We start from the raw sequence: 25,872 nt of genomic DNA, 5'->3' as shown, positions 1-25,872 counted from the left end.
CGGAAGAGCTGATTGTGGACTTCAGGAACAGTAAGATGAAGGAACACATACTAAACCTCATAGAGAGATCCGAAGTGGAGAGAATGAGTAGTTTGAAGTTCCTGGGTGTCAAGATCTCTGAGGATCTAACCTGGTTCCAACATATCGATGCCGTTATAAAGAAGGCAAAACAGCGGCTATACTTAATTAGGAGTCTGAAGAGATTTGGCATGTCAACAAACACACTCAGAAACTTCTCTAGATGTACCATGGAGAGCATTCTGACAGGCTGCATTGCTGTCTAGTATGAGAGGGGCTACTGCACAGGACCAAAAAAAGCTGCAGATGGTCATAAATTTAGTCAACTCCATCTTGGGTACTAGCCTACAAAGTACCCAGGACATCATCAGGGAGCGGTGTCTCAGAAAGGTAGCATCCATTATTAAGGACCTCCAGCACCCAGGGCATGCCCTTTTCTCACTGTTACCATCAGGTAGGAGGTACAGAAGCCTGAAAGCACACACTCAACAATTCAGGAACAGCTTTTTCCCCTCTGCCATCCGATTCCTAAATGGACATTGAACCCTTGGACACTACCTCACTTTTTTTTTAATATACAGTGTTTCTGTTTTTGCACATTGTAAATCTATTCAATATATGTAATTGATTTACTTGTTTATTTATTATTATGTTTTATTTTATTTATTTTTTCTCTCTCTGCTAGATTGTGTATTGCATTGAACTGCTGCTGCTAAGTTAACAAATTTCAAGTCACGTGCCGGTGACAACAAACCTGATTCTGTTTCAGAATCCACACTGAGGCTAGTTCCTTCAGTTTCTCCGCCAACGACCGACAGGGGTGGACCTGCAGTACTTAATGGCCAGCGAGGAACTTGCAATCAAAACAAATATATTTAAGATGGTCAATAACACGTTTGGTTGGCCCTGTAGCATCTGCTGTGTCCAAGGGCACTGCCATCTTACTGGAAATTACAAAAAATCAATACCTCAACTGTAATTTCAGCCAGCAGTCCACCTTGTCCCCAGCATGGCTTTCTGTTCCTGTGAAACACTTTGCCACCATATATTGTACAAAGTGCAGCACAGGAATGTCAGTATGATTTGTGACTCAGATACTTAGAAGGGAGCTTAAATTAGAAGTGATGTAATTTCAGAACTGAATCAGAAGTAGGTTCCAGAAAGACACTTGGAATGCTAAAAAATTTGTCATTGTATTGGTTGTCAAATTTCTGCCGTAGCAAAGAACTGAAATCATGGAATTGTCTCCTGAAAATGTTTTATTCCTCTAAATACTGCATTCCAAGTTGTGAACTCTCAGAAATCCATTTGCCTTTTTGAGTGTGACTCAATGCAGCTGAACCTGCCTGTTCTGAATTTCAGCTTTTAGCAGATCTGAGTAATTCTGAGATTCTCAGAACTGATGAGCAATAATCATCTTAAACAAATGTTACTTTGATGACAGGGAGAAGTGTTTTAATATTTTGTTAGAGCAGGTCTTCTTACCTAGGGTCCACAGATTCCGTGGATAGATTCCAAGGAGTCTGTGAACTTGGATGGGGAAAAATGTTACATCTTTATTTTAACTAACCTCTAATTGAAATTTAGCATTTCCTTCAATTATGAATGTAGGCAAAGCCGCAGTAGTATTAGCAGAACCTGTGACTTTGTCACCAGTAGAAATCACAGATATTTCCATATCATATTACAATTGTTACACATACAATTGCTATAGAAAAGTGTTCCTGCCCCCCCCCCCGCCCCAGGAAGTTTTCATGTTTTATTGTTTTACAATATTGAATCACAGTGGATCTGATTCCATGACCTATGGCCTCACTTTCTAAAAACCTATTGAGAGTTCAGGTTCTCAGTATGTATTTATTATTATTACTACTACAGTGGGTTCCGGTTAATTGGGCCATCAGTTAATTGGGGCAGTCACTTATTTGGGACAACTCTTTTAAAAAAAAACCAAAAACTAATCGAGAAAACTGCCAGGATTCCCTTGGCTTATTTGGGACACTATGCTGCTTAATTGTGTAAGGAACCTGTTGCAAGACAAGTTCTAATTCGCGTCCTTCGCTCACACTTGCGTGGCCATTACACACTACACCACGCTTAGAGCAAGCAGTTTTCAAGTAGTATCAATTGTGTGTGTTTGTGTTCAAAGAGCAGTGATTTATGTCTCTGATAGTTGGCGAGAAGTAAGCAGACAATTCAGAACTGTTTTGCTCACTGCAGTTACAACCATTCAGGTTTGGAGATGCCAGAAACGGCTGGAAGTGACAATGAAACAATTTCACTACTTCAAGTTAGCAACTAAGAAGAAATTGAAGGTATTGACAAACATCTTGAAAGTTACAATGAAAATGAAGATTTGGAGGGTGCAATCATTGTATGAAGGCAGTACACGATTTATACTAGTTGTCTGTGCTGATTTGGTTCTTGTGTACACTGGATGAATTCCTCTGTCAATAACTATTAGGAACTAATACACAATTTCATAGTACTGTTGGTACTGCTCTAATTTGTTCTGTATTTCACTTAAATATAGCCTCTCAGCAGATGAGGCAACATCTGCAGGAAGAGAAACAATCGGTGTTTCAGGTTGTAAAGACTTTTTTCCTGCAGATACTGCATGGCCTGCTGATTTTTTTTTTGGTTGTTGCCAGATTTCTGAGTTTGTTTCAGATTTCAAGCATCTTCAGTTTTTTTAAAACTTAAAATAAGAACAAAGCTTTTTTTTGTAGCCTTGTCACATATAATCGTGGATGGATTTGGAAAAATAAGTGACCATTGATGATAACAACTGTCTCAGTAACGCTTCATTGAAGCAAAATGTTGTTTCACAGAATAATTACCAAACAAAATTTGAAGGCAAGCCAAGTGTCAAACAGGAAATAAGGCTGGTGGCAAGGTGGAAGTTTCGAGTTGGGAATTCAAAAATGTATGGCCTTTTCACTGAAGGTGCATCAGCCAGCATAGAAATGGTTAATTTTGAAGATTGTCAAGAGGCCAGAATTAGGCAAGAAATTTTGAGGTGTGGGTACTCGAGACGACAGATGCTGTATTCTGCAGCAGTACGCAAAGTGCTAGAGGAACTCATTGGAGGGAAGTGGATAATCGGCGTTTCATGTTCAGATCCTTCTAAAATAAGAGGGGAAATGCCCAGTATAAAAAGGTGGAGAGATGAGGTTGAAGTATTGGTGATAGGGAGTGGGAGGGAAGAAGTGGGCATTTTGAAAAGAATAATATGGTATTTTAAATGAAGTTATTTTAATGGTGACCATGAAACCGCAGGGTAGTCATTAAAAATGCTGTAGTTCATTAGTCTGGTCTGTGCAGCTCCACACCCACCATAACGTCCTGAAGTGGTCAACCAAGCCACTCCATACAAGGGTACTTAAGGATATAAATAATTGCAGACCTTGTGCCCAAACTCTGGGGGGGGGGAGTTTATTTTTTTAAAAAAGCAGACCTGCATGACTATGCATCATTAAGTAGTACAAGTGCAGTAACTTTTGAACTAGTAGCCAATTAGACAATAAAGAGATGGGCCTTTGCGTTTGATTGAATGCAAACATTTTAATGTGCTTGTTTTAGAAGTGGTTCAGCCTTGTTTAAGTGGGTGAGCCCCTTGAATACATGGAGGGTCTAGAGCTATCACTGTAATAGGATATGATTATTTCATGCCACTGGGAGGAATGTCTCTATTTAACAGCAATGCGCAAAAGAGGCTCAAAAACAAAGGCTGGATCTATAGAGCAGTGGAACAAGTTAGCATTTCAGAAGTCAAAGAACGTCAGAACTGAAGGAAATTGTAAACGAGAATTAAAAAGGGTCAAAACAAAAATAAAGTGAATGACTGTAAAGTATGTGCAAAGAGGGAGCCAGTTAAATTGCAGAGTGATTTCAACAGGAGACAATAGGAAGAGGAATCACATAAATGGAGGACAATTGAGATTCTGTGAAAAACTGAGCAGTTGGAGGTGGGGTGGAATGTGTTTAAATAACAACCAATTGTACCTGAGCAGCCCTCAAAGGAAGTTGGCAAAAAAAAAACAGCAGGCACGGCTCAGAACTGGTGTTTGACAATTCACTACAAGTGGTAACCTGTTCTGGGTAGTCCTTTTCTAAACAACACACACACACACACAGAATGCTGGAGGAACTCAGCAGGCCAGGCAGTATCTATGGAAAAGAGTACAGTCAGTGTTTCGGGCCGAGTCCCTTCGGAGTATCAGCCACTTATTCCAGAACTGACTGCTGAAAAGAAAGTAGGAGCAATCACCTGAAGTTAAATGGATGCAGAGGGATAATAATGCAAAATGCAACATTAATCATACTACTAGGTGTTGGCTCAGTGGCCTGTAAACTGTACTAATTGTATCATTAGAAAAGAAGGAAGTATGGATAGAGACCAACCCTCCTTCCCTCAAATCCCTGTGGTAAATTAAGAGAAATTATCAGAATTTCTCAATTTAAATTCAGTTTTCTTGAATTTAAAAACGATTTAATTTTCATTGTTGTGGAAGTTTATGGGTATTGGCCTTCAATAAGGTGATTAACAAAGGCACACCGGAGGTGAGATAAAGAATTGCTTACCTCAGTGTAGTTCAGAATAGCAAGCTTTCCCTAACAAATAAAGATCAAAAGCTAGGAATCAGAATCAGATTTAATATCGGCATATGTCGTGAAATTTGTTGTCTTTGTGTCTTCTTTCCAACTGTGATAAGACTGCTGAACGGATCCTGACCCGGATCTGGGCCGTACCCTCCAAATATCCAGACCTACATCTTGGTTTTTTTGCACTACCTTACTTTCCATTTTTCTATGTTCTATTTATGATTTATAATTTAAATGTTTAATGTTTACTATCGATTTGTAATCCAGGGAGTGTGAAGCGCAGAATCAAATATGGCTATGATGATTGTACGTTCTAGTATCAATTGTTTGGCAACAATAAAGTATAAAGTAGTGTCAGCAGTACAACGCAATGCATAATCATAGAGGTAAAAACTGAATTACAGTAAGTATATAAATATTAAATAGTTGAATTAAATAAGCAGTACTAAAATACACATAAAAATAATGAGGTAGTGTTCATGGGTTCAATGCTCATTCAGAAATCAGATGGCGGAGGGTAAGAATCTGTTCCTGAATTGCTGAGTGTGTTCCTTCAGGCTTCTGTATCTCTTCCCTGATACTAAGAATGAGAACAGGGCATGTCCTGGGTGATGGGAGTCTTTAATGATGGAAAAATGGTGTAAACACACACACTAAAATAACAAGTATATCAGTTGCAACTGGTTCAGATTACACAAGTTACTATAATTAGCAGTTACATGGTTAAACTATAAAATATGCTGATATGGTGGGTTGTAAACCTGGAAGTGGATGCATAAGGAGACCTTTGTATCCTGGAAAACGTTGTGTTTGAGATCAATAAAGATTTGAATGTGACTTTAAAATTTGAAGAATAACAACAGATGATAAGCAAGTCTTGATGTAGGTTTGGATACCGGTTTTGAGTGAACCATAGTTAATGGGTAATGGAGATTGGTGTGGAGAATCTGAAGATAATTGAAAAATACATCAACCTGTAGGTGATGACTTGAAGACAGGAAACATTGCATAATTGAATTGAATTGACTTTATTATTTACATCTTTCATATAACACGAGTAAAAATCTTTACGTTATGTCTCTGTCTAAATGTGCAATGTGCAATATATAGTGATTTATAATAAATAATATGTACCATGTAACATTGAAATACAGTTGTCTGCATGAATTGATCAGTCTGATGGCCTGGTGGAAGAAATGGAAATTTATTAGTACATTTATGTCCAAATATGCAACCCTGAGATTTATTTTCTTGCGGGCATACTCAATAAATCCAATAACCATAATAAAATCAAAGCACCAACGGTGCAGGCAACTAGTATGCAAAAGACAACAAACTGTGGGAATATAAAATAAGAAATAATAACAATAACTAAACAATAAGTATTGAGAACATGAGATGAGTCCTTGAAAGTGAGTCCATAGGTTGTGGGAACAGTTCCATGATAGGGCAAGAGAAGCTGAATGAAGTTATCCCTCCTGGTTCAGGAACCTGATGGTTGAGAGATAATAACTGTTCCTGAACTTGGTGTGAGTCCTGAGGCTCCTGTACCACCTTCCTGATGGCGACAGTGAGAAGAGAGCATGACCTGGGTGTTGGGGGTCCCTGATGATAGATGTCGCTTTCCTGTGACAACGCTCCATGCAGATGTGTTCAATGCTGGAGAGGGATTTACCCATGATGGACTGGGCTGTATCCATCATTCTTGCAGTATTTTTCATTCAAGGGCATTGGTGTTTCCATACCAGGCTGTGATGCATCCAGACAATATGCTCTCAACCGCACAGCTATAGAAGTTTATCATTACAGATGCCTTGCTGAATCTTCGCAGACTTCTAAGGAAATAAGAGTTGGGCAATCCACACCAGGGTTGCGTGAAAATAAAAACAACAGGAATTCTGCAGATGCTGGAAATTCAAGCAACACACATCAAGATTGCTGGTGAACGCAGCAGGCCAGGCAGCATCATGCATGAACATTGACTTCTTTAACTTCCGCTAATGCCCCACCTCCCCCTCATACCCCCATCCGTTATTTATTTTTATACACACATTCTTTCTCTCACTCTCCTTTTTTTCCCTCTGTCCCTCTGAATATACCCCTTGCCCATCCTCTGGATTCCCCCCCCCCCCGTCTTTCTCCCCGGACCTCCTGTCCCATGATCCTGTCATATCCCCTTTGCCAATCAACTGTCCAGCTCTTGGCTCCGTCCCTCCCCCTCCTGTCTTCTCCTATCATTTTGGATCTCCCCCTCCCTCTCCCACTTTCAAATCTCTTACTAACTGTTCCCTCAGTTAGTCCTGACGAAGGGTCTCGGCCTGAAATGTCGACTGTACCTCTTCCTAGAGATGCTGCCTGGCCAGCTGCGTTCACCAGCAACTTTGATGTGTGTTGCGTGAAAATAGCTACTTTCTAATCAGGGCAGCAACTAAGATTTCAAAGGCAGAGTTTTGTGGTAGATTCTCTGATTCGAAGAGTGACCAATCCGCAAGAGGGTATCATTAGAATTCAGAAGAATGAGGGGTGACCTAACTGAAACTTATCAAAAGGCGAAAGGCTTTGATAGAGTGGATGTGTAGAGGGTGTTTCCTATGGTGGAAGAGTCTAACACCAGAGGGCAAAGCCTCAGAATAAAGGGGGCATCCTTTTAGAACAGAGATGAGGTGAAATTTCTTTAGCCAGGGAGTAGGGAGTGAATCTGTGGACTTTGTTGCCACAGGCAGCTGTGGAGGCCAGGTCTTTATGTATATTTAATGAGGGGGTTGATAGATTTTTGATTGGTCAGGGCATGAAGCGATATTGGCGGGGGGGGGTTGAGGAGGGTAGAGGCAGGAGATTGGGGATGAGAGGAAAAATGGATCAGCCATGATGAAATGATGCAGCAGACTCAATGGGCCAAATGGCCTAATTGTGCTGTTGCTGGAAATCCAAGCAACACACACAAAATGCTAGAGGGTCTCGGGCCGAACATTGACTGTTATTTTTTTCCAGCATTTTCTGTGTGCTGCTCTATATCTTATGGTTTTATGGAAATAGAGGCACTTCTTGCGTTGTGGGCCCAGGAGAGGTCTTGTGAAATGATATTACTGAGGAATTTAAAGAAGCTACATTTTGGGTTGCTCGGATTAAGGACATTTTGCCATCAGAATGTGATGAAGTCTGCAGTAAAATGGCCACTTCTTGTAAGAAATATTAAACAGGCTGTGAAGTGCTTTTGAATGGCCCAGGATTGTGAAAATCAGAAAGAAAGACTTGCATTTGTATAGTGTCTTTCACAATCTCAGGATGCCCCAGGGTATTTAAAACACATTAAATACTTGTAATCTCATGGCATTTAATGGGCTCCCAGGCCTAGAAAGGTGATAATTGCCAGATTTTTCTTTGGGTGATACCATTTGAAGGATGCTTTGAAAATAATGGCCCTGCGTTGCTTCCAAATTGGATCTCTCCTGGCTACTCAAGTGAGAAGGGTGAAGTGCTGGACGAAATGCTGGGGGACTTTCTGGTGTCTGCAGAATTAGTGCTGATTATACTTGTGCGTACTAGTTTACACTGAGGTCTATGCAACTGGGCTACGCCATTGTGAGCATTTATACTTGTGTTGGTGTGTCTGCATCGCTCTGCGATTCACCACCAAAACGCTAGTGTTGAAACTCAACAGGGAAGACAGAATTAGATACCTTCAAGTACGACATCATGTTAACCAGAGTTGTAGATATACAGACTTATCAACAGTAGAATTAGAATTTTTCAAGATTCTGAATTCGGCTTACAGTTCAATACCAAGTAAATCAATTTCTCGATTATATGATGCCCTCTCTCATGCCAAAAATGAAAACACATTGTATTTTCAAGAGAAGTGGGAGAAAGAAGCGGGATTGGTACTTTCAGAGGAGGCTTTGGGGGGGAAATATGCAGCTTCCAGTGGTCTCAACTAACTCTTTGATTTGGAGAGAATATTGTTGAAAAAATATTATAAGATACTTCAAGACCCCATACCTGGGAAAATATAAAGACACAAACGTGGCGTGTTGGAGAAGGTGTGACTCCAAGGAGGCAAATCATTTCCATATTTTTTGGGATTGCCCTAAATTAAGTTTATATTGGGAAGGTATTCACAGAACATTAGTTGAGGTATTTAAGACTCAGATACCTCTGAACTTTGAGACTCTCTACTTAGGGCATGTATTGTTTTTGGAACAGAAGAAAGATATAAAGCTGCTGCAGGCCCTTTGAGCGGCAAGTAAGAAATCAATCACCAGAAAGTGGTTAAATCCAACATCACCTACACTAGAAGACCTACTCTCTGAGAATTCAAAAGGAAAATTTTTATCAGATTTGGAATAAATGGATTGAATTTATAACCCCAGAGCGAGCAGACTTTGGTGACTCTCCTAATGGCTTATACTGTTTGTCTCACCAACATAGTAATAGTGTTAACGTAAGCACCTTTGGCTTGAATGTTTACTGTCCTTTTTTTGGGAAAATGTAGAATTAACTCAAGTAAAGAAAAGATCTGGGGAAATTTTGCACCAGAAAGAAATGGACCAGAAGAGATGCATGGAAATTAGTATTTAACCACTATTATTAATATTTTTATAATAACTATTATAATTATTTAGTTTAATAGAGTGGAATTACAATTGCACTTAAACATCTATTTGAGTGCGGAATCATTTTCTATATTATCTCAATGTGCACTTGTGAATGTACAAATTAATTTAGATTTACTCACATAAAAAATGGAAAAGGTTATATATGTAAAAAAAGTTTGTGTATTACTTGTGAATACCTTATCCAAATAAAAATAAAATTTTTAAAAAAGAAACTCAACACAAAGAAACTCAAACTTCAAACAATAGCGACTGGAACTGAAGGAGGGTGAATTTTCTGTGCTTGTCTGGCCACTGAGAGACATGGACGAGGAAATGCATTTCAAATATTCTCGGGTGTCGGGAGGTAGATTTGACAATTTGGTTCATCGTCTCCAACCACTTATTTTGCATCAGTGTACACACAGTATGCCTATAGACATTACTCAGAGACTGGCAATCGCTACTCGAGTTTTAGCTTCAGGTGGAAGTCAACAGGCTGTAGCAGCTAGCTACAAAATGGTGTCAAGCACAGGGTCCTCCATAATTTCAGAGGTCTGTAAAGCTTTATGGAAAGCATTGCAGCCAGAGTTCCTTCCCTGCCCTTCAGTTGCCCAATGGAAAGCTATTGCAGCGTAGGAGGAAATGCGATGCTACCAAGCGAACCAATCACAGTTGTTGTGGTCTGCGACGCGTAGTTACATTTTGGGAGAGGTGCGCGTTAGGCTACGGCGTAGATACAGCGTAGGGTTCGCGGCTGCGCCGTACCTGCGGTGTACATTTGACGCACAAGTATAGATCGGCCTTTATTTGTGTTTAATTGAAGAGACCATAGGACCGAGGAGCAGAATTAGGCCATTTGACCCATGGAATGTGCTCGGCCATTCCATCATGACTGATTTATTAATCCTCTCAACCCCATTCTCCTGCCTTCTCCCTCGGGATTATTCTTGTTAACCTCCTCTGGACTTTATCCTATGCCAACACACCCTTTGTTGGATAAGTGGCCCAAAGGTGCTTACAATACTAACCAACACCTTGTAAAGACTCAGCATTGCATCTTTGCTGTTATATTCTAGTCCTCTCAAAATGAGTGCTAACATTGCATTTCCCTTCTTTACTGTCAACTCAACCTGTAATTAACCTTTAGGGAATCCTGCATGAGGACTGCTGGGCCCATCTGCTCCTCTGATTTTTGAATTTTCTGTCCATTTAGAAAATAGTGAGCAAAGCAGTTACAAATTGTCTTACTGCTTATTTCTCACCGTCAGTGACAAAAATCACTGTGTTTTGAACATAAGCACATTCAACTGATGCTGTTAAAACTGCGCACACAAAATGCTGGAGGAACTTAGCAGGCCAAGTAGCATCTATGGGGGGTGGGGCGGAAAGTAGATTCAATGTTTCAGGCTGAGTCCTGCTGAAGGGTCTCACCCTGAAACGCTGACTGTGCTCTTTTCCATAGATGCTGCCTGGCCTGCTGAGTTCTTCAGCATTTTGTGTGTTGCTTGGATTTCCAGCATCCGCAGATTTTCTCTTGTTGCTGACATTATTTAAAATCTGTTTGCTCTAAGCACGGTGCAGTGCTTAACAGCCACACAAGTCTTGACACCAGTTGGAAACTTCAGCATCAGTCCCAATTAAGCACGTACATTGGAAATGCATTGTTTGCATCAAATCAAGTCAGTGAGGATTGTGCTGGGTAGCCCGTAAGTATTGCTGCACTTCCAGATTAAAGGTTAGCTTTATTTGTACCATACACTAAAATATCAAAACATATAGTGGAATGATGTTTGTCTCATCATTTGCAAGTGTTGCCATGCTTCAGGCACCAGCATAGCGTGTCCACAATTTACGAGCCCTTTTCGCACTGTGGGAGGAAACTGGAGCACCCAGCTGTCATGGAGAGAACACAGAAACTCCTTAACAGACAACGGAAGGAGATGAACACCTGGTCTTTCAATCGCCAGTGCTGTAAAGCATTACGATAACTGCTATGCAACATGCCAAGTTTTGCAGAATTAGAAACATAGAAAGCATGCAACACAATACAGTCCATTTGGCCCACAAAGCTGTGCCAAACATGTCCCTACCTTACAACCACCTAGGCTTTACCCATAGCCTTCTATTTTTTTAAGCTCCATGTAGCCATCCAGGAGTCTCTTAAAAGACCCTATCATTTCCGCCTCCGCCGCCGCCGCCAGCAGCCCATTCCACGCACTCACCACTCTCTTACCCCTGACATCTCCTCTGTACCTACTTCCAAGCACCTTAAAACTATGCCCTCTTGTGCTAGCCAATTCAGCCCTGGGGAAAAGCCTCTGACTATCCACACGATCAATGCCTCTCATTAATTTGTTCACCTCTATCATGTCACCTCTCATCCTCCGTCACTCCAAGGAGAAAAGGCCAAGTTCACTAAACCTATTTTCATAAGGCATGCTCCCCAATCCAGGCAACATCTTTGTAAATATCTTCTGCACCCTTTCTATGGTTTCCATGTCCTTCCTATAGTGAGGTGACCAGAACTGAGCACAGTACTTCAAGTGGGCTCTGACCAGGGTCCTATATAGCTGCAACATTACCTCTCGGCTCTTAAATTCAATCCCACAATTGATGAAGGCCAACACACTGTATTCCTTCTTAACCACAGAGTCAACCTGCATAGCAGCTTTGAGTGTCCTATGGACTTGGACCCCGAGATCCCTCTGATCCTCCACACTGCCAAGAGTCTTACCATTAATACTATATTTTGCCATCATATTTATGTGAGGTGCTACATTTTGGTAGGACAAATCAAAATAGGACATACATGGTAAATGGTAGGGCATTGATGAATGCAGTAAAACAGAGGGATCTAGGAATAATGGTGCATAGTTCCCTGAAGGTGGACTCTCATGTGGATAGGGTGGTGAAGAAAGCTTTTGGTATGCTGGCCTTTATAAATCAGAGCATTGAGTATGGGAGTTGGGATGTAGTGTTGAAATTTTACAAGGCATTGGTGAGGCTAAATTGGGAGTATTGTTTACAGTTTTGGTCACCGAATTATAGGAAAGATGTCAACAAACTAGAGAGAGTACAGAGAAGATTTACTAGAATGTTACCTGGGTTTCATCACCTAAGTTACAGAGAAAGGTTGAACAAGTTGGGTCTTTATTCTTTGGAGCGTAGAAGGTTGAGGGGGGACTTGACAGAGGTATTTAAAATTATGAGGGGGATAGATAGAGTTGATGTGGATAGGCTTTTTCCATTGAGAGTGGGGGAGATTCAAATAAGAGGACATGAGTTGAGAGAGGGCAAAAGTTTAGGGGAAACATGAGGGGAAACTTCTTTACTCAGAGAGTGGTAGCTGTGTGAAACGAGCTTCAAGCAGAAGTGGTTGAGGCAGGTTCGATGTCGTCGTTTAAAGTAAAGTTGGATAGATAAATGGACAGGAAAGGAATGGAGGGTTATGGGCTGAGTGCAGGTCGGTGTGACTAGGTGAAAGTAAGAGTTCGGGTGGACTAGAAGGGCCGAGGTGGCCTGTTTCCGTGCTGTAATTGTAATATGGTTATATTTGACCTACCAAAATGAACCACCTCACACACTTATCTGGGTTGAACTCCATCTGCCACTTCTCAGCCCAGTTTTGCATCCTATCAATGTCCCATTGTAACCTCTGACAGCCTTCCACACTATCCACAACACACCCAACCTTTGTGTCATCAAAGGTTTGATTTTTGACATGTAATTGGTTCTTTATTTTTTTCAGTAATCCAGTCTGTGGAATTTTTAACAACTCAGTTGTTCCAAGATCTTTCGTCTCTTTGTTTTGTCACGCTCTCTTTGGCAATGGGAATTCTATTCATCATAAAGATTGTTATATGCATACATTGTTGACATTATCTATTTTATTTGGCAAAGTGACACTGTCTCAGTATTTGTCTGGTTGTTTAATTGATTTGTACAATTGACACTTAATGTTATTTTTATCCTCCCACTTTTACTAGGAGCTTGAAGAGGCCCTCCTGATAAATGACATTGACTTTCTTGATGACTTGATTACTTGTTTACTTCAAGGCTGCTATCAACGAAGAGATATCACGTATGTACAAACAATTCTTTCCTCTTGGAGAGGATAGCTGCAGACTTGAGAGTTTAGCTGTTATTGATGCTTGTTCATTATCAAAGGAACTGATTGGGAAGGAGTGGAGGGGCATTGAAATGCAGTTCGCTGGATATGGTTAAGGAATGAATTGTGTGATGCTGAAATTATCTATGTTTTAAGAACATATTGAAAAATTCCACCCTTTGCTCGTTTAAAACTCCAACCAATAATCATGACTAATTAATAAATGCTAGAAATGTTCCAGATGCTGGAAATACAGAGCAACACACATAATATGCTGGAGGAACAGGTCAGGCAGCACCAACGGAAAGGAATAAACATCTCCCCAGATGTTCATCCAGCATTTTGTGTGTTGGTCTTGGGTAATTAAACTAGGTTTGCAAATTTGAAATAAATTTGGTACTTTCTTTCCTGGATATAGTTGGTCTGTTTGCTGTATCTTTCACAAAAAACTTGCTCGCTTCTTTGTTTTTGTCATGCTCATTTTGATAATGGAAGCTTTAATCAAGCAAATTGTACTGTACAGAATGTGAGTCTGTATTTCAAAGTGAAATTCAGAACTGTATATGAATGGTTTCAATGATTCTGTGTAAAGTTTAAGGGTCCTGCAGCAATTTAGGATACTGACTTAAATTTTTTAACTTTTGCTCAATCAGAACTGATTTTATAATCTCACTTATATCTTTGTTGTCTTATTCAAAAGTAATAAAAACAAAAATTATCATTACTATGGCAAATCTGAACACTTGTTAATGTGAATATTATGAGAAAACTTTTAAAGTTAGCACCATCCATGGACTTAAACACAGCTGCAAGTCAACACGAGGTGCACAAACTGTTCTGCAGAGAGGATTAGATTTACAATACCTTTTACTTTATGTGTTCAAGCAGCTGGTGGTGTAATGGCATCAGCACTGGACCTCGAGTGGGATGACCTGAGTTCGAATCTGGCCAGGCCCCAACCTGGGCAAAAGCAGTATCTGGCCATCTACTTCCGTACTTTGCCGTGAAAACCCTATGGCCAACTACACCATCCATGGGGATGACAACTGGACGGCACTCAACAATGATAACTAACGGTTTTAGGCACGTTTACGTGCCCACCGCTCTTTCATTCACTCTGCCACTGTCACTCCATTCGTACCTCAACAATCCTGTACTCAGGCGTTGTTAAAGCCACACCTGGTCTACTATGCACACAAAATGCTGGTGAAACTCACATGCACTGTTTTACTCCTCTTGAGAAAGGGTATATTAGCACTGGAGCACCAAAACAAAATTATGACACTAGTTCCTGGGACGAAGAGATTGTCCTATCACAAGTCACTAAAGAAATTAGGTTTGGAGTTGAACGTTGAGTCTATTCCCATGTACATGTATGCACAGGTGCTACGAAGCACTAACTCGCAGTCACGCAGCATTCAGCAAGACCAAGGAGCTAATTATTTTGGGAGGAGAAAACTGAAGGTCCGTGAGCTACTCCTCCTTTAGGAGATCAGAGGTGGAGAGAGGCAGCAACTTTAAATTCCTCTGTATTATTATTTCAGAGGATCTGTCCTGGGCCCAGCAAGTAAGTGCCATTACGAAGGAACCACAGCAATGCCTCTGTTTTCCTGGAACTTGGCAAAGACTTGGCATGTCATCTAAAACTTTGACAAACTTGTATAGATGTGTGGTGGAGAGTATATTGACAGGTGGCATCACGGCCTGGTATGGAAACACCAATGCCCTTGAATGGAAAAGCCTACAAAAAGTAGTGGGTATAGCCCAGTCCATCACGGGTGAAACCCTCCCCAGCATTGAGAACATCTATACGTGTGCTGTCGCATCCATCATCCATCATCAGAGACCGACTATCTAGACCATGCTCTCTTCCTGTTGCTGCCATCAGGCAGAAGATACAGGAGCCACAGAACGTACGTAGACCACCAGGTTCAAGAACAGTTCTTGCTCCTCAATCATCAGAGGGAATAACTTCACTCACCCCGTCACTGAACTGTTCCTAAAGTTTATGGACTCACCTTTGAGGACTCTTCATCTTATGATCTCAATAATTATTGATAATTTATTATTATTATTTGTTTTTATTTTGAATTTACATAGTTTATTGTCTTTTGCACATTGTTTGTTCACCCATCCTGTTGGGTGCGATCTTTCATTGTTTCTGTGGGTTTCTTGTATTTACTATGAATGCCCAAAAGAAAATGAATCCAGGGTTGTATATGATTCAATGTTCATTTATTATCAAAGTATGTGTAAATTATACAACCTTGAGATTTGCTTGCCCACAAGTAGCCACAAAAAAAGAAACCCGAAAGAACCCAGTTATGGGGGGGGGGGGGGGGAGAATAAAAATAAAAGCCCAACACTCGATGCACAAGAGAGAAAAAATAAATAAAAAAAAATTATGCAAACAATTGAAGCGAACAACAGTATTCGGAACTAAAATTGAGTCCTCAGATCCGCACTCCAGAGCAGCCGGGCGTAGGCCCAAAGCCTCACTTATCAGTTCAAAGTATTAGCAGGAGTGGTTCGCAGCAACCAGGGCAGTGCCTGTAACCTCAGCGCCATGGAGATGACCATCGCAGAGAACGAGCTAAATCGGCTCTCGTCCCAGCTGACACCCTTTCTTAACAGTTTGTCTGGTGAGATACATGCACATTAATAATAAATTTAATTTGAACTTTGAAACACATCAACCATACACATGAAGGTAAACAAAACATAGTTCCTCCTAAGGTGCCAAGGTGCAGAACACCGTACAGTCACACACAGCGTATAATGTTACGATAGCACGTACAGTCAGAAAATAATATTAGTACAAGTCCCTGTGTGGTATGCCCTGAGGACTGATGGTGTATGAGACGTTGTCCTGGAGCCACGTTTCAGCAAGAACAAGTATGCAACGGTTCCTCATCTCGTGCTGGGTCAGCCGCAGTCGAAGGCATTCCTCGTTTTCCTCGGAGTGATTACTGGAGAGCAACAACAATGGGACAACCCCACCCCAGAATGGATTCCAGCACTCCCGCTACGCCTCTATTCTATAATTGTGTATTTATATATACAACTTTTTACAAGAAGATTGAAGGATGATCTTAATGAAATACGTGGTCCTTGGGGGATGTGACAGGAATTGTAACAATGATTTGAATAGAGAGGAACTTTCAAAAGAGGGTGCATAGCTATAAGATTAGGTACCAAAACATCGACTGTACTCTTCCACAGATGCTGGCAGGCCTGCTTAGTTCTTCCAGCATTTTGTGTGTGTTGCTCAGATTTCCAGCATCTGCAGATTTTCTCTTGTTTGATTCTAGTTGGGCATCATTTGGAGCTGAGCTGCAAAGGAATTTTTTTTAACAGAGAAGTTGGTGAATCCCTGGAATCCTGTGAACTGCAAAGGTTAGATCATTTACAAGAGAGGTAGAAACATGTTTAAACGATTAGACAATTGGGAGGTTTAGGGAAATGGAGCAGAAGGGGAGTTGAGGCCTGGATCGGCCTTGATATTCCAAACATGAGAAAATCTGCAGATGCTGGAAATCCATAGCAACACACACACACAAAATGCTGGAGGAACTCAGCAGGTCAGTCCTTGGCCTGAAACATCAACTGTTTACGCTTTTCCATAGATGCTGCCTGGCCTGCTGAGCTCCTCCAGCGCTTTGTGTGTGCAGACTTGCTAATATTGAATGACGAGAAAGGGTTGGGGGGGGGAGGTTAGATGCCTACTCCAACTTCCATATTCTTCAACTCGTTTATGGTGCACCCACCCCTCAAGACAGTTGAAGAAGGCAGCACCCCACCACCTCCTTGAGGGCATTTAGGGATGGACAATTACATGTTAGCTCAGCTTGTAAAACCCACGTCCCCAAAATGAGTAAAGAAGTGATATTCTGTGGGCTGGATGATAAGATCACTGTGCACAGTGCTAGTATGCATTCTGATAAAACAGATGAGTAAAATTTTCAGATTCTGTCTTCGTATTGTTCTTGAAGTACCTGGAAGCTAAATTGGAGCACTCTTTGAGCAACTTGCAGAACTGAATTTAAATAATATTGGGTTCCCAGAGTAAGAGTCCTTATACTGTGTATTCTGTGTAATTTTGTCCTTCTGTTGTTTGAATGGTCTTAATTAACTCTTGGAATTAAAGTGTTGATGTTAATTACTTGTGGTGGCCAGACTGATTCCTTTCTCTGAGCTTGCTCTGGTCATAACCCAATACTGCGTAAGGAAACATGCCACAATTTTGCTGAGGATAATAATTGAGTTAAAAGCTGTTTCTTTCTGTGAATTGTTTAGTTCTCCGACTCTAGTTCTAAAAGGGAGAGCTTTGTTGTTCATGGTATCTGCTGGAGAACTTGTTACAACAGTGTTGTGTCTATGCTGGCAGCAGCACATTCACATGAGCAGGTTGCAGATTTAACTTGTCAAGTAGAAGTAATATGTGTGTGTGTGTGTGTGTGTGTGCACGACTGCACTTCCTGCTGGTTAATTATAAATGCTCCTTAATTATAAATGTGCTGAGAGCAAGTCTGGTACTGTCTGTACTCCTGAAACATTCAAGTCGGCTCTGCCTTATTCGTACAGGGTTTCTAAGAACTTCAGTGTTTTGTTTCTATTGTTTAGTTTGGGACCATGTTGAAGTTAACATCTGATGTGAGGCTAAGCAGATCGAAGGTGTGCTTGAATAAGAGGCGGGACTGTATGTACTGCATTGCTGTGGGACAGACATTGCTTTCCATCTATGCAGATTTGATGGCGTAACTGCATTTGGTGCCTATTATGCAGGTGTGAAATTGGGGATGGTACAATGCTTATAACAACTAGATCTTTAACCATGTACCAAATACTAATAGGTTTGACTTTCAGTCCCTTATCTGCTTTTTCATTTACAATTGCCTTTTTATCCTCACCTCCGCCATGGATTGGGTTCCTCATTCGCCCTATACGTTCTCAGAGTTTGATCCCCCAATTATTTTACATGCTCAGCACGGGGAAGAGGAAATGTAGTGTAAGGTTCTGAATCCAACGTGGTGTTCAGTGCCTGTCAAGGGGAAGAGAGGGTGGAAAAAGTAAAGTAATGTACAAGTCCGTTTGGTAACTGGATGCCAGGCAGAATTTTCATAAAACTTGCGCTGTCTGTGAGGAGCTTGCACGTTCTCCCTGTGACCGTGTGGGTTTTCTCTAGTTTCCTCTCACAGTCCAAACACGTTTCAGTTGGTAGGGTAATTGGTCATTATATCGTCCCGTGATTAGAGTAGGGTTAAATCGGGGGTTGCTGGGCAGTGTGGCTCAAAGGGCCAGACGGGCATATTCTGCACTGTACACAGACCAAGTTCATTCCTCACTAAGGGCACTGGAAGGGTCAGTGAATAATTTTCATTCATGGAACTAAGTTACCAGATGAGTGGGCATTTTATGTATATAAAGCCTATTATGCCTTCAGATATGGAAGACAGAAGTCTGCAGAAATTAAGATAAATTCATAGTTCGTCATGGTAAACCCAAATAGAACAGCGGACTGCAGTGACACACACAAAATGCTGGAGGAACTCAGCAGGTCGGGCAGCATCTATGGAAATGAACAGAGAGTCAATGTTTTGGGCTGAGACCCTTCTTCAAGACTATCTGCTCTGGTTCTGTTGTGCCGAGCAATCGGGATGCTAATTAGGCTAATTTACATTTCTCACTTCCTCTAGAACAGGTTATTGATTCATTCTCAAGTCATTGTTCTCATCTCTCAAGTCATAGATCTCAACTCTCTCAATTTACACTCCATTGTTCCCTATCCCTTGTTTGTTATTCCTATAGGTTTGAGACAAATCTGCTTGGTGTCTCCAGAAATACTTGTTATTTGTCTCACATCTCTGGGGACCTGTGAGTTAGGAGTCATGCATCTGCGTTTTTCCTGCTTGCCTATCTCAATCAAATACATTGTCTGCGATAGATGTCGATGCATCGGTTTTAACTATGCTATCAGCATATAGATGCTAAAGATGCAGACAGAATCTTAAGGCTAGCAAAGGTATAAGAACAGTTTTTATCTAGCCTCTGTTAAACTTGAAGCGAAAATGCCTGGAGCTGTCAAGACTGAAGTGGAGTTAAAATTTATGCATCTACAACACCTGCCTCCACAGCTAAAAGCAATGCAAGACAAAATCATTTGGATGGGGGACAGTGAGGGGTTGAGGTGTCAGGGAAGACTGAGTCTTTTGACTGAAAGAAGAAAAGTTATTTGGTATCTCTAATCTGAAGTAAGTCAATGAAGAAAAGCTCTGCATAAAATAAGTATAATTATGATCAGGTAGGGAGCAAGATCTGAGGGATAAACTGAACAAAGGAAGTAACCAGTGACTAAAGTAACAGTTAAAATTGTGACATGCCTGGGTTAATCCAAAGAGCGCAATATTATCAGGGCACAGAAAAGGTGATAGTTTGCCACAGTAGGTCTGAGGTAGATGCAACCTCATAGGTTCTTCATGTGGCCTTAGATCATCTGGATAATACAGATAACTATGTGAGGATGCTGTTTGTTGACTATAGCTCAATGTTAAGCTCCATCATCTGGCAGATCACAATTTGTGCGCATTGCTAATAACACCTCCTCCTCGCTGACAATCACAAGGATGAATACTTAGTCCACTGCCCTACTCTCTCTATACCCATGACTGTGTGGCTCTGCATAGCTCAAATACCATCTATAAATTTGCTACTGATACAACCATTGTTGGCTGAATGTCAGATGTGGATGAGGAGGCGTACATGAGCAAGATATACCAGCTGCAGTGGAGGCCAAGTCCATGGGTATACTTAAAGTGGAAGTTGATAGATTCCTGATTGGTCAAGGCATCAAGGGATATGGTGAAAGGACTGGTGTATTGGGTTGAATGGGATCCATGATGAAATTGCCTGAATGGCCTAATTATGTTCCTATGTCCTATGGTCTATACACACACACAATGTAATTCAATTATTTATCATGTATTTCATTGTACTGCTGCTACTAAATTTAACAAATTGCTCAACAATTTAGACAGGTATATGGAGGAATCTAAGCTGGGGGCTTATATGGGAGGCAGGGTTTGAGGGTCGGCCAGCATTGTGGGCCGAAGGGCCTGTACTGTGCTGTACTATTCTATGTCCTGTGTTCTATTTGTGGGTGATACTAAACCTGATTCTGATTCTGACATGTAAAGTGAGTAGTAATTGAAGAACAGATGAGATTTAAAGAAGTAAAACAAAATTGAAGACTCAACATTGATCTCATGTTGGGCTTAAAAGAATGATGATGGACACAGTTGATTTACACTGGTAATGTGAGAAAAATTGAAGAGTTTGGGAGATTGTGAAAGGCCGGATTTACTTGTGGGTGGACAACGTAATCACTGAGGAAAGAAGTAAAGAACGGCAACAATACTAAATATGTAATTATGTCTGTGAGGTGAGGGTTATCTATAATTTGGGGGACTTAAATGGGAGGAGGGGTGTAAGTGGAGAGGACATCTGATATAAAAGTTGAGAGTAAAGTAACCGGGAGGACAAATTAAGAGTTTTATGGAAGCCTGGCATTATATTGAACCCACTTGTATGTAAAAAGATAACAAATTTTAGATATTGCTCTTAAGGGAAGCAGTTAAAAGTAGCAATTCGAAGCCTATGCAAAAGGATATTAAGGAAAGTTCTTTGGGCAAAGTGAAAGAGTGAAATAAGGCAAAAAGTATCTTAATCACTAGCAAATCAAATCTACAAGAATGAGACTGCATACTTGTAATAATTTTCAGTCTGTGTAAAGATTATCTGGCAGTGATTAGTTTTAAGTGGCTCCACAGAATTAAAATGACAGCATATTTACTTTTAGATTTAGTTTGTCTGCTGATCAAATGCAGCAAACTCCCAGCCTTTGGCTGTAAGCAATTCCTTGGGACTGCAGATGATTGGCAACCACTCTGGTTCTGAGGTGACTACTGAGGGACTCTGCCAGGAATTCTGACAGGTGATGAGCTTTTCCTAGGTTTATTATGAGTGGTCTTGTTCTGCAAATTATCTCCATTTGTTATAGGATGACAAGGAATTCCAAGAGTTAGTAAATTGTTACATTTTTATCCAGGCCATTTAAAAAAAAACATTCTCAGTAACTTTGTTGTTTGGGGTGGGGCGGGTGTATGATTCTCATACAGGAGTCTGCCGTTGGCAGGTACAGCCCACCAAATAGAGCTGTCTGAGTGCATTTGATCCGTGCTGTGGCTGCAGGAGGTGGGATGAGAGAAGGCTAGCGTCAGTTTGCTCACCCTCCCAGTGGATTTGGAGGATTGCAAAGGTAGCAGTCCAAAAACATACAGGAGGGAATGGATCACTGTTGCCCAGTAGGCCATGAGGTTTCGATCTTTAAGCACAGACACTCATGTCATTAGATGGCTCAGGGTGAACTTCAGTTGCATAGCATGCAACGAAATATATAAAGATAAAAGCTGTTATGGCTGTAACTATTTGCTTCCACTTGCTGCATTTGCACATAAATATTGATGAACACTATTGGACTAACCATGATTTTGCAGCAAAATCTTACTTAATGCGTTCTTCATCAATAAACTATTGGGTTCTCTTTTTTAAAAAAATGCACACTGCTTTAAAATAATATTTTTGCCTCAATGAATCTTTTGGATGCTAATCACTTTGAAAGGTGCAGAGTAGTATGATCATGTGAAGTTCAACTAGAGTTCTGTGTGTTCTCAGAGGTTTGGAAAGACGTATGGAACTGCACAGGTGGAGCAGAAAGACCCCGAAGTTCAGGAGTAGGGGTGGGAGACAATGTCTGGAAGGTGATGTGCCCCTTGTGCTAACCATAAGCAGCTTCCTTGCCCCAGAATGAAAGGGTTAATATATGAGGAGCATATAACGAATCTGGGCCTATATTTGCTGGAGTTTAGAAGAATGAGCAGGAGAAATATGATTGAAACCTATCGAATATTGAAAGGGCTAGAGTAGACATCGAGCGGATACTTTTTACAGAGAGGTGCACTAGGACCTGAGGGCACAGCCTCAGGACAGAAGGACACCCCTTTAGAACGGAGATGAGGAAGAATTTCTTTAGCCAGAGTCTGCGTTGGGCATCTGGAAACTCAATTTTATTATCAGAGTACATAGACGAGGGGTGATTGATAATTTCGTGGCCTGGGGTAGAAGGAGTCAATTTTAGAAAACCTAGCACATTTATTTTTCAACATAGTCCCCTCCTACATTTACACACTTAGTCCAGCGGTCGTGGAGCAACCGTCTCCAACCATCTCCAAGATTTCAACCATCTGAGGTGAAAGAGGTGCAGTTAAGCTTTTTTTCACCACACAGCTGGTATATACAGACCATGTGAGATCCTCAGTAGTGTGTATGCTGAGAAACTTAAAGTTGTTCACCCTCTTAACCCCAGATCCATTGATGTCAATAGGGGTTAGCTTGACTCCATTCCTCCTGTAGACCACAACCAGCTCCTTTGTTTTTGCTACATTGAGGGAGAAGTTGATTTCTTGACACCACTGTGTCAGGATGATAACTTCCTCTCTGTAGGATTGCAGGATTGATCCGAGAGAGCTGTTCTGCAGTTGCTGGGGATGATCCAAGACCAGGATTCTTGTTTTCTTCCCCACAACCCTTTATCAAATTCATATTCTGCAAAGATGTGAGCGACCATTTCTTCATGCCCTCTGCCACCATGCCCCTCGCCTACTGCTGCTATGCCAAGAGCAGCGTGTGTTAGGAATGATAATTCGATGGTACAGGAAGGAACGTCTTGTCAAGCTGACAATGACATTGATAAGGTGTCGCCAAAAATGTAGCATTGTATCTGAAGCCAGTGAAGCAAAGTCCTGGTGCTTGCTGGCTATTCTTCCAGATGATTTCGACACTTTTGTTCAGCGAACCACTTTACAGCCCCAGTACCGCAGGGCATGCCATGCTGAACGCTGCCTGATGTACTTGTGGTCAAAGGCATTTGCTTGGAAGAGTTTTTCCACAAAGGACAGGTGGTATGATAACATCCAGCTGATTGGAACATTGCTCAGCAGTGGGGCCAGACCGGTCCTCCCCAGCACCAGGGGTAGGTAGAACCCCGGCACATAGTGATACTTGGTGCTCTGATACTTTGGTTCCATTTGCAGCCTGGTGTAACCACACACAAAGTTGGTCATCGGAGCGAGGACAAAGTTGGGTGCACTTTTGCCCCTGTTCTCTAGGGACGTGCACTGTGACCCATTGGACTCATTCTATCTTGGATCCCAGATGAACTGGAAGTTGGCCTAGGTGATTACCAAGGCAAGAGGAGCAGGTACAGGTCACACCTCCACCAAGTACAGCAACCTCAAGGGCATATGGTACCTGATGACAAAATCTTCTCTAGTTATTGAAAAGGAGGCTTGTTTCAACAATGCCAATTCTTGTTTGACCTTTCCCATCTGCTCCAGCAATTTCTTGCTACGTGCCTCCACTCATCCAGACTAGATCGCTATATCCTTCAGCCAGTCAGACCTAATGATGAAGGGTCCAGTGAATTGGTCAGGGACTGTGGAAATCCATCTCAAATTTCCCTGGATGGGGGAAAAATTATCTTTGGCTTGCATGTGCTTCATGTGGTGAATTTAACCAGGAAATCCAAATCAGATCCTGCCAGTCCCCATACAACACACACAACATGCTGGAGGAACTCAGCAGGTCGTGCAGCATCCATGGAAACAAACAGTCAACGTTTCGGGCCTTCGTCAGGACTGAAGAGGGAGGGGGCAGGGGTCCTATAAAGAAGGTGGGGGGGAGGGTGGGAAGGAGAAGGCTGGTAGGTGAAAAACCAGTAAGGGGAAAGATCAAGGGGTGAGGGAGGGGATAGGCAGGAAAGGTGAAGAAGGAATGGGGAAAGCACAATGGGTAGTAGAAGGAGGTGGAACCATGAGGGAGGTGATAGGCAGCTGGAGCAGGGGGCAGAGTGAAACTGGGATGGGGGAAGGGAGGGGGAGGGAATTACCGGAACTTGGAGAATTCTATGTTCATGCCAAGGGGCTGGAGACTACCAGATGGTATATGAGGTGTTGCTCCTCCAACCTGAGTTTGGCCTCATCATGGCAGTAGAGGAGGCCATGTATGGACATATCTGAATGGGAATGTGAAGCAGAGTTGAAGTGGGTGGCAACCAGGAGATCCTGTCTGTTGTGGCAGACGGAGTGGAGGGGCTCGACGAAGCGGTCCCCCAGTCTGCATCAGGTTTTACCGATGTAGAGGAGGCTGCACCGGGAGCACGGGATGCAATAGATGACCCCAACAGACTCACAAGTGAAGTGTTGCCTCACCTGGAAGGACTGTTTGGGGCCCTGAATGGTGGTAAGAGAGGAGGTGTAGGGACAGATGAAGCATTTACGCTTGCAGGGATAAGTGCCGGGAGGGACATGTGGACCAGGGAGTCGCGGAGAGACTGATTCCTGTGGAAAGCGGAGAGGGGTGGAGAGGGAAAGATGTGCTTAGTGGTGGGGTCCTGTTGAAGGTGTCGGAAGTTGTGGAGGATAATGTGCTGGATCCAGAGGCTGGTGGGGTGGTAGGTGAGGACAAGGGGAACTCTGTCCCTGTTGTGGTGACAGGAGGTTGGGGTGAGGACCGAAATGGAGGAGATGCGGAAGAGGGTATCATTGATGACGGCAGAAGGGAAACCGCGATCCTTAAAGAAAGAGGACATTTGAGATGTCCTGGAATGGAAAGCCTCATCCTGGGAGCAGATGCGGCGGAGATGGAGGAACTGGGTATAGGGAATGGCATTTTTGCATGTGGCGGGGTGGGAAGAGGTATAGTTGAGGTAGTTATGAGAGTCAGTGGGCTTATAGAAGATGTCAGTGGACAGTCTGTCTCCAGAGGTGGAGATTGAGAAAGGGGAGAGAAGTGTCCGAGATGGACCAAGTGAATCTGAGGGCTGGGTGGAAGTTAAGCCTGATTTATACTTCTGCGTTAACTCGATGCTGTAACCTATGCAAGTGACTTGCGCGCGTGGTGAGCATTTATACTTGTGCGTTAGTGTGTCTGCATCGCTCTGCAATTCGCACACATCAAGCATGCGCATACACCTGCCCGTGCAAGGCTTCGTGATCATGGTAGTCTTTCTTGGGGTAAACAAGAAGCGAGCGTCTTTTTTCGTAAGAGCAAAATGTGTCCTCCATAATTTCGGAGGTCTGTAAAGCTTTGTGGAAAACACTGCAGCCAGAGTTCCTTCCCTGCCCTTGAGTAGCCCAGTGGGAAGCTATTGCAGCGTAGGATGAAATGCGATGCTACCAAGTGGACCAATCACAGTTCTTACGGTCTGTGTTGCTGCGACATTGGGTTACATTTTGGGAGAGGTGTGCGTCGCGGCAACGCAGGCTGTGGCGTAGGGATCCATGTCAGCCTTGTGTAGGGTTTGCGGCGACACAGTACTTGTGGCGTCGCGTTGATGCAGAAGTATAAATCAGGCTTTAGAAATAAAGTTGATGAAATTGACGAGCTCAGCATGGGTGCAGGAAGCAGCGCCAATGTAGTTGTCAATGTAGC

General features: G+C 42.1%; 1 protein-coding gene across 1 annotated transcript in view; it reads left to right on the top strand.

Moving 5' to 3' along the window:
• cecr2 (CECR2 histone acetyl-lysine reader) overlaps window positions 1-25,872 on the top strand; it is a 136,147-nt gene that overhangs the window by 51,652 nt on the left and 58,623 nt on the right. The window contains exon 2 of the mRNA XM_072269373.1: window positions 13,205-13,299. Within this exon, the coding sequence (XP_072125474.1) occupies window positions 13,205-13,299 (95 nt within the window). The remainder of the gene's footprint in view (window positions 1-13,204; window positions 13,300-25,872) is intronic.

This window comes from Mobula birostris, chromosome 9, assembly GCF_030028105.1.
Source record: "Mobula birostris isolate sMobBir1 chromosome 9, sMobBir1.hap1, whole genome shotgun sequence".
NCBI lineage: Eukaryota > Metazoa > Chordata > Chondrichthyes > Myliobatiformes > Myliobatidae > Mobula > Mobula birostris.
The sequence above is the reverse complement of the archived record's forward strand: the minus strand, read 5'-3'. Positions and strand labels throughout refer to the sequence as shown.